This window comes from Parasteatoda tepidariorum, chromosome X1, assembly GCF_043381705.1.
Source record: "Parasteatoda tepidariorum isolate YZ-2023 chromosome X1, CAS_Ptep_4.0, whole genome shotgun sequence".
In the NCBI taxonomy this organism is placed as follows: domain Eukaryota; kingdom Metazoa; phylum Arthropoda; class Arachnida; order Araneae; family Theridiidae; genus Parasteatoda; species Parasteatoda tepidariorum.
In genome coordinates this window covers 28,154,276-28,167,797 of record NC_092214.1, presented here as the reverse complement: position 1 = coordinate 28,167,797, position 13,522 = coordinate 28,154,276, and the positions used below count along the sequence as shown (strand labels likewise).

General features: G+C 28.0%; 1 protein-coding gene and 1 non-coding gene across 11 annotated transcripts in view; both read right to left on the bottom strand.

Annotated features, from left to right (window-relative positions):
- Positions 1-4,921: 4,921 nt before the first annotated feature.
- The window catches only part of LOC107446668 (A-type potassium channel modulatory protein KCNIP1-like), a 196,523-nt gene continuing 187,922 nt past the window's right edge, over positions 4,922-13,522 (bottom strand). For all 10 annotated transcript variants that reach the window (XM_071187428.1, XM_071187430.1, XM_071187429.1 and 7 more), the window contains 3 exons: positions 8,878-9,090; positions 8,221-8,283; positions 4,922-6,696 (listed from right to left, as the gene is read on the bottom strand). In XM_071187428.1, coding sequence (XP_071043529.1) covers positions 6,649-6,696; positions 8,221-8,283; positions 8,878-9,090 — 324 coding nt within the window. In that variant the 3' untranslated portion in view covers positions 4,922-6,648. The remainder of the gene's footprint in view (positions 6,697-8,220; positions 8,284-8,877; positions 9,091-13,522) is intronic.
- TRNAA-UGC (transfer RNA alanine (anticodon UGC)) lies at positions 10,847-10,918 on the bottom strand. The gene has a single exon. It is a non-coding gene; the product is annotated as a tRNA-Ala (tRNA).

The following is a 13,522-nucleotide window of genomic DNA, read 5'->3' as shown; positions in this document are numbered from 1 at the left end:
GCAAGCAAATTAATATTTAAATTTTTTTAATCTTATTTGTTTAGTTGCATACAAGTCAATTCTGTATCTGTTAAAATAAAAACCGTATCTTCATCTTTTGTAGTGCATTATTGTAAAATCCGTTTAATATTTTACAATATAAGTGTGAAATGTTATTAGTTTTTAAATAACACTCCATAGTTCATGAGTTAAAAATACTTCCCAAATTTTTATTTTAAAAGAGCGTTTCTATCCTTAAAATGGGTACAATGCAGTTATGTGAATGCAAATTATTCTAAATTTTCTAATATGGCAGTTAAAGATCAGATTTTACATTGGTGCAAATAGTAAACTTGTATATATTAATACATTGGATATGTGAATTCATAAAACATTGCATCACGAACTATTAATTTCAAGAGTTTTTATTCCAGAAAGTTGAAAGTTCTTCGGTGTAAATTTGGGAAATAAACTGTGTGTTGAGTGTAAGATAACTTGGGTAACTTTTCAAGAAATTTACAAGCTTGTGTTTCAGAGTCACGTTTTTAAAATCTTTACATTCCAGATTCAAAGCAAAAACGGCATACTTTCAAAATAAAAGGAAATATAATCTTTGGATACTTAGAAACATTTATATAGCTAATACATAGGTTATAGATAAAAATGTTTTTTAGACATTTTATAAATATTTTTAACTCGTGCAATTTGCGTTTGCTGAAAAGAACTTCTTACTTTACAGTTCCATTCGTACTTTACAGTTTGTTTAACCCCTTTCTTCTCGTTCCCGTGAAAATGACGGGGTGAGGTTTCGCCCTCTATTTCTCGCTCCCGTGATATTGACGGGCTGGAGTGCTCAGTAGTAACGCGCCAATTAAAATGAAACTAATTCATTTCTTTTGCCCGGAAAGCATTTTATTTCTCATTTTACACACCAGATGGCAGTACCAGGATATTTTTAAGGTAATTGTGGAAGAGATGAAAACAATAAGAGATATAGGAAGGAAACTCGGTACTACTGTCCAGATTGCGACGTTGGCCTCCTGTATCTCATGCTTTGAAATTTATCACGCAGGAAAAAATTACTAATCTTTATTTATATTATTCGGAAGTTTAATAAAATTCTTTTCTGATGTTTAAAACACATATTTTTTAAATTTTCCCTGCTTGCTGGAAAGCCAACATTAAGTCATAGTAACCCTGAACGTTAGCTTTTCCTAAAGATTTAATTCTTTAAAATTTCAAGCGAAAAACAAATTAAAAAGAATATATATATATTGTTCATACACATATTTTTATATAATTTTCAGGGATTAAAAAATAGGCACTTTTATGACCGTTTTCTTGAAAATTAACCGATCGTTAAGGGGTTAAGAAGGTGAATTAAAATTTATCTCAATGGTAAGCGTCAATTATATTTGGGGCAATAAAAATCTAATTTTCATATTGTTCAAGGAAACGTTTTTTTTATAAGAGANTGATCCTCTGCGGAGGGGATGGCACCCCCGCTTCGGTAGCCCGACGACCTGCGCGCGAAGTCGAGCACTTTACGGTAGCACAGTTTAACGAGGACCAATACCGCACACCCTCGGTCCCTACGCAGACTGATCCAAGTGGTCCCCCACCCGCACGCTGACAGCAGCCAGTGATGCTTTGTATTGTACTGATAGTTACGGATGATTCCAGAAACTTTCAAAGTACCTACCTGGGCCAATATAAGGAATAGATGTAAAGAATGTCACCTCGAGAAAAAGTATGACTTAACACTATACTTTCCTAAACCTTTCATCTGCCTTTTGACCAAGTTGCGTCTTCATCAACTGCTTGCTAGTAGGTGTTCTATGACAGACGGTTTTTAAAAATTTATAACAGGAAAACAGATAAGGGTAAATTAACAATTCTTGGTGAGAGTTCTTGTACCAGGGTATACAGTTTCTTCGCAGAATCCTTGTTTTTAATTAAACATTTTTCCCACAAATGGTGCTATTTTTTTTTTTTTTTCGTTTTGTTAAAAGTAAATTTCGTCTTCTGATTGCAACAAGTGATTATGGCCGATGGTGGACATTTCTAAAATATTGTGATGTGATTTTCGATTGACCTTCCTTAATTTACAGGTTTTTACTTGCAGCGCCATCCTTCGAAAGATTTTAGAACTAAAGACAGGAACTCTGGCATAAAAAAAATTATACCCCCCTCACATGGATTTACTTAATTGTTTCTTTTAACCTTAACCATTTTCTTGTTATAAAGTTAGAAAAACCGTCAATCTAAATTAGAATCCTGTATCTTATTCCACACACATGCACTTTTTTTATTAAAAAAGTGCTCAGAATAATTTATTCAAATGTTTATGAATATAGCGAAGCATGGGTGGAAAGACTTATGCTATTGTATCGATACGATGTCTTGTATCGATACCATAACTGTTACCTTGGTTTCTGAAAAGAAATGAATTTTACTGTTCACAATTTCAAATATTTAAAAAAATTAAACATTTCCTCAGGAAACGATTTCATGCTCTAAAATGTTTCAGTTTAATTGATTTTTCTTTATAACATTTAATTAACATCCAAAATTAATATATGTATATATATTATTAATCTTTATTATCTGTTAATTTGAAAGTAGAATAATACTGAATAAAGACAAAACATTTTGGAAACAGTTTCAATTTACATGCTTTCTGTAAGCATAACAAGACAGCTATAACTAACAAATTGGAATTCTTATTGACGAAGAAAGAACACATTTACACAAGAATAGAACAGTTGGAACATATAAATAATGAAATATGTAGGATGATTTACATGAAAGATAAAGTTCACTACAGACTTTTACATGGTTCAACAAAACAAAATGAGTGGCTTTATTTTGCCCCTTGCTCTTTTTTTTCGATTTTATGTGATTATTCGAACTACCTACTTTTAGAGATATCACTTATCAACGTAAAGTCAACAGCCAAAGACTTATTGATTCATTTTATTTAGCTTTAAAGTATTAAATTCATATTTAGGACATCCAGCGATAAAATATCAGAATTAAAAAAGCATTATTTCTGAAACAATTGTAGGCAAAATGAAGAAATAAGCAGTTTATTGATTGGGAAAGTGTTAGGTTTTTTATACACAATGTTCGAAATTAGTTTGCCAGCTGATAATGGTGTCTAGAACTGTAAACATAAACAAAAATTTACACTATATGCTGTAAAAATCTTTAAAGATAGACTCTGTAATGCTACAATAGCGCACAAGACTCAATTTATTTCCATTTTTATAGCTCCTAACAGCCAACAACGCAATTAGTTGAGAACTTTTATTGATATTTTCAGCTTTACCCCGCATACAGCGTCACCTGTAAGCTATTTTTGTAACTAAATTTGAAAGTTTTGTAAAAAAATAAAGTCTTATAGCTTTAAAAATCAATACACCACTTATTTTATCATTTAATTTTAGACATTTCGGATGTATTTAATTTTGAAATCGGATACTCCTTTGCAGGCCACACTACATAAGTTAAGTTTATTTTGCTTAGTTTTAATACAAGTGGATACTCAACATGGAAAATTCAAACTTTAAAAGTTACAGAACACGAAAAAAAAACAACATACTTTTTCGTTTTAGAACTCGAGCTTGAAAAATGAAAATGGATAATAGAATCAAGTCAAAGCACCGAACAGATTCAAAGTATAGAATACCAGAAAATATTAAAAGCTCAGATATTTTAATGATAGTTTTATGTAAGTATTTTTTAGTGTTAGAAATAAACTGGTAGATTTTTTTTATAAATTTAACAACTTAGAAATATTGATTTTTAAAGTAACTAACAATTTAAAAACAGGTTCTTGAAAATTGAATTTTTGGAAACTTCTTATTATTTTAATTTACAAATTTTAAGTTTCAACATTAAGAAGTAACAGAAGTCCCACATTAGCACTCGAATGAGGAGAAAACATTATAAAATTAGGACGAGGCATTAAAAGGATCTATAAAAACAAGGTGGAAAATGAAATATAACAAATTAGTTAATTTATGGGTTGAAGCTGAAAGGTGATTCCTAACAAAAGTTGAACACCATTCAGATTTAGTCAATAAACCGTTTTTTAATGATTTAAATTCCACATTTGTTTCAATTGGCCTCTACGTTGATTTATGTGAGTTTATTTACCGATTTTATTTTTGTTTCCTTACTTAAATTGAGTAAAGAAGTGTCTCTCGTAGTTGCGACATCTTTTTTTTAAAATTACATTTAAGGTAGTGATTCAGAAACAGTCTTTTTAAATTTTGTTTAAATTAAATCAATTGCATCAAAACTTGAAAAAGTGATGCATGTTTAAATTTTACTTATATCTGAACTCAGCTAAACAAAATAAAAACTAATACTATAACATTATCTTTAAGAAAAAAAAATCGTTTTTATTGACAAGTGTAATTTTATTAGTGTTTTAACTATGAAATTGAATCTTGATTAGTGAAATTTCTTTATGTATTGTTTTTAAGTTTAAAATTTTTTAAGGTTCACTTCATCACCACACACTGTTCAAATTTGTTTCTCATTCTCAGTACTTAATAAATCTCATATTTAAAATAAATAACATAGCGAATAATTACATAACAAAAAACATAGCGAATAATAGCGAAAATTATTTTCGTACGTGCTTTTGTAAAACAGGATGTTTCTATAAATTATAGGATGCCCCATGTCAAATAAATGTTTGATTATAAATTTGTTTATCGATTATAGCTTACAGTCAATATGTCAAATGATTAACAGGAGAAATAAAATAGACAACGGTTTACAGACAAAATGAAGTAGACAAGGACTTAAAATAGCGTAAGTGAAATTGTTAATCATCTTATTCAATGTTGGCTTAATCAAATATTGCATATTAGCCTTCACTGGTAAAGCAATAATCTTATTTTTGGAATGTATTATTAAATATTTGAACTTTGACGACTGATCCGACATTTTTTTTTGATTTTTTTTCTTCTGATTTTTGATTAGCAGTTAAAACATTTTTCTTTCAAGTTATTGACTCGAAAGCAAAGATATTCTGTACAGCTAGTTGACAAATGCTTTGCAATTGTAGGCAAAAGTGCATTTATGTTCGTGTATTGATGTTTGTTGATGTTGTTGATTTATTTATGTTATGTCTGTTTTGATAAAATATGCTCAAAGCATTTCTTTGATCTTTCACAAGCTGCGCACCAAGAACTTCATTTTCAGTGAAACGTTCGTAAATTTTTCATGGGAATATAATATTTTTTAAAATTTCTAATATCCTAATTCAGTTAAAGTTAAAATTCGTATGAAGTATAAGAATTGCCTATACTAATATAATGAGAAAAACAACAATGTAATAAATAATAATAAATGATTGAATGAAAATTTGTCAAGGATCAACATTAGCTTTTGTAATATTTTATTTAGTATTAGTTATGCAATAAGATCAAAAAAGTTAACTTTAAAAAAATTCCCCCCATAAGTATATATTCAATTGAAAAATATATATTTTTCACCATAACTAATATTCGCAAACTAAATAAAATGATGAAAAATATTAAACTCTTCCTTGACTCGTACATAAAAAAATGTGTATACATAACAAAAGATATACATTTATTCAATAAAAAATAATGAACAATATATACAGGGTGTTCCATAATGACCACCTTTAATATTTTAGATATCTTGCCCAGAATGCACGTCAGAGGTCACAAATTAATATATAAGCAAGAAAAAATAGCCAAAACTTCTTCGAAAACTAATGAATCACTACTGAGGAGATCAGGACTTATGAAAATCAAATAATGTTTGGTTGCCGGACAAAATAAAGAGGAGTTAAAAAGTAGTTATTAAAAACACCTCAGAGTCTCATACGGCAATCAAACATGTTTTGATGTTTTTCACCCCTCTTTCTTCTACAAATGATTCAACATGTTTCGAACTTGCTTAAATATTAATTTGCTACCCATAGTGTTGCAATTTTTTTTAAAATTTCATTCTTAGCAGGAATCTGAAAAATGTATGATAAGGGTGGCAGTTACGGTACGCGATGCATTTACTACTCCAAACTAAGAAACATATTAAATTCAAACAGATTTAATAGAAAAATAACAGATAATGGACAACAGGCGTTTTAAATACTAATTGTTCGAATTATTAAGCATATTTTTTTCATCTATATTTAGTATTAGTTTTTTCGATTCTTTAAGATGCAAGTCGGAGAAATTACCGGAAGCGAATAAAATACATTTTTAAGAAAATATTATATCATTTCGGCTAACTACTTGGAAATTGGTTTCAAAAGTCAAAACTATTGTTGACATAATCTAGTTCACTGTCATGTACTCCTAAAATGTACTATTGTATCACAGACATATGAACAACCGCACCCACGATCCATAGCTCAAAGAGCAAGGGAATGAGCCACCATTGTGAAGTATTTCACGTAGCAATATAAGCAAAGAAAAGTTATTAACAAATCTAAGGCACACTTCAATTCTTCAGTGTTTCAGATAGTTTATACGGCAGAGATGCCTCTGAAGTGTATCAGATGGTGAAATTTTCAAAAATATACTGGGGGCAGCTCAATTACCAGAACATATCTGAATCTTCATCTAGGGCATCGACTGGATCCTTATCTTTTAGACACTCGCTGCCCCCTGCAATTTGTCACAACACAGTATTGAAGACTGTCATCGATTTCTTGATGTGTTCATCCTGTCAAATAAACAAACAAAAAAGTGATGTCTTAGAAATATCTATCCCGACAATGAAATACAATCTTCTTGGCAATTTTTATATTCCGTTATTGTTCAATTTGTTTAAAAACAAAACGCTTCAAATTAATTTTTTTAATCAATAACGTAGGGTGATTTTGTTAGAAAACTAGGATTACCAATAGAGTAATACAGAGACGACTTAATGAAATAAGCATAGATAAATAAATTAGAAAGAATGACTGTTCTTACAACATTATAAACAAGTACTGTCATTTGTGAAGAGACACGGCATGCAAATGAAGAAGATTAATCGAGTTGCTACAACTGCGTCTAGGCAACAAAAGAGAGAAGGCCTCTGCACAGATCAATTTAATTGTCCGATTTAATGAAGTGCAGTGGGGGTTAAAAATGATGTTACTACTTTCGGGCTACTGCGCAATGGGAGGAAAATACAAAAGATATCCCAATGACTTCAGTAAAGGCTCGGATTTCTCGTTTATGGTAACTCGTGCGCATGCCTTCTTTCTTCTTGAAAGCTGGTTGTGGTTTCTTATTTTTTTCGATTACGGAACCCTAAATGATCGAGATTCTTTGGCGGAACCTCAAATCAGTCGCGAGCACAAGGTATAAGAAGTTACGGTCCCATGCATCCAGCCAAAATTGACATCCGATCAACGACAATAATTTCAAATAATTTCAAACACACAATAATTTCAAATAATTTCAAACACACAATAATTTCAAATTAAACACAATAATTTAAACACAATAATAAATTAAGCACAAGAAAACAAATTTCACACAATAATTTAAAAATACACAATATTTTCAAATTAAAAATAAATTGCATTTTTTTTTTTACTCTGAAATGTAATTTTTAAGATTGGATTCTAAAGTAATGCGCAAAAAGGTGAAAGGTGATACTCAAAATATTATGGAATTATGAGCAATAAAATATGATTTTCAAACAAATTTAAATATCCTTTAAATTTAATAAAAAAGACTAAAATATTTTGCTTGAATTATTTTTTTTTACCATGGAATAATTTCCGCTTATATTTAAGTATAAAATTGACTTAAAATATAGATTTATATAGAGATTTACATTTGATAAGTACTTATTTTACTTTTAATGAAACTTCTTCAAAAGTTAAAATTTTTTTCTTTCTCTCCTTTGATTATGTTCCTTTTTCAAGGGTATATAATCGAGGATTTTGTTCCATGGGGCTCCTTCCATTTAACTCTGGTCCTATTCAATTATTATCAGCTATGAATACATACTAACCCAGTAAAGGTTGATAATTTTTTTAATTTTAAACTTGTATGAGGTTTGAAATTTTAAATTTGAAAGAAGGTTTTTGATTGGTTGATGAATTAAAAAAATAAGATTGTATGTCCAGGTATTTGATTTTCAGGTATTGATTGGCTTCTAGTCTAGTTCTAATTTTGTTTGTGTATGCATAAGCTGAAAAGGAATAAAATAATCGCGGTTTTAGAAAGAATAAAAAAAATGCATTTTTACCTGAGTACAAGAATTCATAAATTCCTCCATTGTAACGACTCCATCATTGTTCAGATCCAGTTTCTAAAAGAAAAATAGCATTAATATATATTGCTGCGGAGATAAATTTAATTACATTAAAACAATTTTAAACAAAAATTTACATTGCGAATAAATTTTAAATAAAAACGGGAACTTCAAAATAAAATTTTTAATTTCCTTTTTTTTAAAATTTAACTAATGCATTGTTATTTTCATTATTTTAAAAATAATTTATCTAAATTTTTAAAATTTAAGATCATTTAGAGCGAATTATATAGGCAATTCCACAAAATTGCTAAAAAGTATGTTATGCACATATGAAAAATACAAAAATAATCCCTATCATCTCAACTAAATATCTTCAAAATTTATCTAGTGTGGCAGAATAGGAAGGCCTTATGGTCTTCGACCAATTTGTATTGCTTATAATAGTGCGTGACTCGAGACCTTGTGTCACATGGCTTGGTGCTTTGCTGGTATTTCGCTATCAAAGTAGTGGTTTTTCAGTTGTTTATGAATGGGCCTTTAGGACTCTGGGTACTTGAGATTAATTTCTCTTCTCCAACTTTTAAAGAATTTTAAATAAGCATATTAAGAGTAGTTATTATAAAATACAGAAAAATAATTATGAAATACCTGAAAAACTCGTTCCACATGGTCTCTAGTTGTGAATTCTTCCATTGGTGGATCAATGGATTTTCCCATCATATCATAAATTGAAGCAATAATTCTACTCATCTCATCTTTAGTGATGTAACCATCACCATTAATATCGTACAGACTGAAAACCCAACGCAGTTTTTCTTGCAAAGATCCACGAGCCAGTACCGATAACCCGATCACAAAATCCTACAAAAAAATTACAATCTAAAATTTATGATAATTATGGAAATGTAATAAATTTAATAAAATAATGCAATATATCATTTTATTAAGAGAAAACACGTTTGAAAAAATTTATGTATTTATTTCACTCAGTTTGGAAGCACGTGCATGTAAAAAGTTTGTCTTATAAGTTACTAAACTAACTTATAAGTCTAAGTAGTTAATAAATTAACTTAAATTTAAAATTTATGATAATTATGGAATTGTAATAAATTTAATAAACGCAATAGATCATCTTATCAAAAGAAAACACGCTTAAAAAAATTTATACATTCATTTTACTCAGTACATGTACATGTAAAAAGTTTGTCTTATAAGTTACTAAATTAATTTATAAGTCTAAGTAGTTACTAAATTAACTTAAATCTAAAATTTATGATATTTATGGAAAGGTAATAAATTTAATAAAATAACGCAATAGATCATTTTATTAAAAGAAAACACGTTTGAAAAATTTATATATTTATTTCACCCAGTTTGAAACATGTAAAAAGTATGTCTTATAAGCTTAAGTCGAAACTTATGTAAGTAAGAAAGATAAGTATATCGTATTGCATTTTGTGCGGATTGATGAAATAAGCCCAACGATTAGACTACAGGTTTGAGTGGCCCTTTTCTATTGTTATCCATAAAGATTAATGTTTTTTTAACCTTCTAAAATTTCTGAAATTAGAATAACTTTCTAAGATTTTCTTGAAATTATTCAAAATATCTTAGAAAAGATTATCTTCGGCATGAATAAAGTTCTCTCTAATTTCTAAAAGCAGCATTATACACTCTCAAACAGAATGTGTTGCGACTACTAGAGTGCCTAATACTAGAGCGACTACTAGAGTGCTACTAATGCAATTTATACTGATTTGGGCAAAATTGGCGAATTTCCTTCAATACAAATAGTTAGATTAAAAGAGCTACTATACAAAAGAAAATTACTAAATTTCAATTAGGTGAATTTTTCTTATTATTTAAAAAATTAATTACATACTTTATCGGGGTATATTCTAATTACTTATTAGGAGTTGGGGTATTGTAAAATTAATATTGAGATGCATTTTCTTTTTCAATGTATTTTCATACGAACACAAGAGTCACTTTAAAGCCAATATTAATTTGCAGTGTAAGTGACAATACTTTTTCTTAGGTAATATCAAGGATTTCGATGACATTTATGCAACTAAAAATTTACCACCATGGGTAGACTTTAATTTGCAATCAAAATTCTTTTTTACTCCTAATTGTTTCTTAAATAAAAAGTTAATCTTAAATAGGCGAATTTTGTTTTTCATTCAGCTTGAATAATTTTTATTTATTGCTTAAATACATCGAACTAGTTCTTAAAATTAAATTTTAATAAAATTTATCATAAAAAAATTATGACCGAGGTTTTAGTTTTTTGGCATTGCATTTTTTTTTTCACAGTTTAATTGATTCTGATAGAAATCGAATTAAATATAAAAGTATTACCTATAAAAATTCTCCTCACCGTCTTCTTTAAATATAAATCAAAGTTTATTTTATTTTTTAGTATTGAAATAATTGATATCTTTCAAACGAAGGAAAAAATAACAATAATTTTTATATAGTCTTACGATACTTTGTAATTAAATAAAATGGCATTTCGTCCGTAATATATGTAGTAAAATAGTTTTTTTTTTTAAAGCAGGTTTATTTGAATGGAAAATATAACTCTTTATGCTGTTTAACAAAATAGGTTCAAAAGTGGAGGTGCGGGGGATCGAACCCCGGGCCTTTCACATGCAAAGCGAACGCTCTACCACTGAGCTACACCCCCGATAACTGAATGGTAGATTTAAACAATCAATTTCACGTTTTTTGGTTACATTTTTTAAAATGCCTCAATATAAAACTGAAATATGAATATATTATTAGACAATTATTGGTACCCTGGAATTTAATACATTGAAAAATTTACTTTTCAACTTACGTCAAAAAATATTTTTATTCCTTAGAACCAATTATTACATTTCGTTAGATATTTAGATTAGATATCTAGAGTAATTATTAAAACTCAGTTCAAAGATAGTAGATTTTAAATAATAATTTTTTTTCAAGTGAGGTTTTTCTGATTTTTGATCAATTTTATTTATAATGAACTTCTTATGTTTTGAAAACATTTAAAAGCGTGACTTGTGGCACCATCTCTCAGTTGATTTGAACACTAATTCACAGGTGCCCTATTTCTTACTTAAATAGAGGAAAACTAAAGGATATAGGAGACCGTTCTATGATTAATTTTCATAATTTAAAATAAAAAACTGAATTAAAATTTACTAATTACTGAAAGAAATTCTAATCATTTTCATTACTGAATTTTCATTACTAATCATTACTGAAAGAAATTTAGAATCAATTTTAAAAAATACAGCTTCATTGAATTAATTATTAATTAGAATTTATATTGTATGTACATAACATAAAATTAAATTTAAGAAGAAGAAGGATTTTATAAAAATACAAAACTTAAAAAAAAGTTTACACTTGGAAATAGAATAATTAAAAAGTTTTTTATTAAAATATATACACTTTTTGACGAAATTTTGTTTAATTTGAAACATTGTGTTACCAATTTGATTTTTAGTTAGGATTTACCGTGCATTTAAAAATTAAACGAGATTTATTATGTAATAATATCTTTTAAATATATATCAGTTTATATAATCATTTTATTTTCAGAGAATTAGATCATATGGTTTTCTTTTTAATGTGCGCATTTTCAATTACTTATTAAAATAACTGTTAAAAGATAACAGAAATAATTGTTAAAAGATAAAATGTATTTATACGATAGGGGAATAACAAATATCAATATAAATTAAGAAGTCTTTATGATTAAGAAAAAACAATTTTTTTTTTCACAGAATATGAAGTTTAGAAATAAATAAAAATTTGAAAGCAAATTAATTTTTAAAAATTCTTTACGTAAGTTAATTTTTTCTTCTTCTTTCTATTTGCCAACATTTCGTGCGTTCTGTTATTTCCAAAATATTTAAATTAATACAGAACAACCTCGAGTGTCTAATCAAAGCCACCAGATGAAATTTTTCAATGGATCCAACCCTGAGAATTATACATTAAAATATTTCAAAAATTGTGTACAAATAGTAATTATTTGTAATTAAAAAATAACGTTTTTGTGTGTTCATATTGGACATCTTCTTAAATAATTTAAATAATTTGTTTAGTGGTATTGAATCTAAAGTTTTTGGCACAAAATTTAATACATATGTTCTTTAAAAAAATGAGCTTTCATGTGTCAACAAATAGTTAATACTAAAAATTACTAAGAAAAAATTAGTTTAATCAATCCAATATATTAAATGAAACCTAGTATGTTAAATTATAGCCTAACCTAATATATTAAATTATACCCTAACATAATATATTAAATTAAATTAAAATACTGCTTCTTACTTGCGTACCAAATTTCTTGAATTTCTTTCGAGATTTTTTTGTAAATTAAAGAGTAAGTTATTGAAAGTAAGTTAAAGATTGAGTTTATAAATTTATCATCTTTGAACTGCCAATAAATATGTTGCTAGATTTTTAAATGGGTACTTAAGAGGTTGAATTGATAAATTCTTCTATTAGTTCACAATAAAGAAACACGTAATACTTGTTTATTGTTATGGTTAACTCAAATACTAACCTAATTATTTACTAAAGGAATTTTATTGGTTGATTTTAAAAGCCAGTCTATTCAAACCAACTCTGTAAAACATTTCTGTAAAAATACAGAGAGAGAAACAAAAATCTCTGTTTCCAGTTAACTGGCTATGACGAATTACTTCGTTATATACGAACTACTACTGTAATCGGCGTGACGACATTTTCCGTCATGGAAATTACTTGAGGTGTGATGATATTACTTATAACCATGAGGAAAAAAGTTCTCATTGTGAAGCAAGTTGAAGTAAAAAAAGTAATTTCTTCCTCAAAAGTAAATTAACGAGATTCTCAATAATATATTAAAGAAAATTTCCTGATTTTGCCTGCGCATTTATTTAAAGGGACTTTCTTTCAAATATTTCTATGAATCGTAATTTATTTCTTAAATAAGTAACTCTCCAGTTCATGAGGAGAGTAAAGTCTTCACCTAAAATGCCTTCGCTTAAGGCTCGTACCCCCATATTAAAATCTGGTAGTACGATCAAAATGCACCTTTTCTGCTTTAGTGGTTTGGATTCCGATCGAAAATAATATTCTCGATGATTTCAGGTCCGATAAGTTATTTACTTCGGTAACTTAACTTTGTTCCTCTAAAATGACTGAATGTTATTGGCATATTTTTCTACATTTTCTCTGAAACTTTCAATTTTTTAATTCTTTATAATTTTACATGATATTCCTTTGCGATGATTTCTTGGAATTTTATATA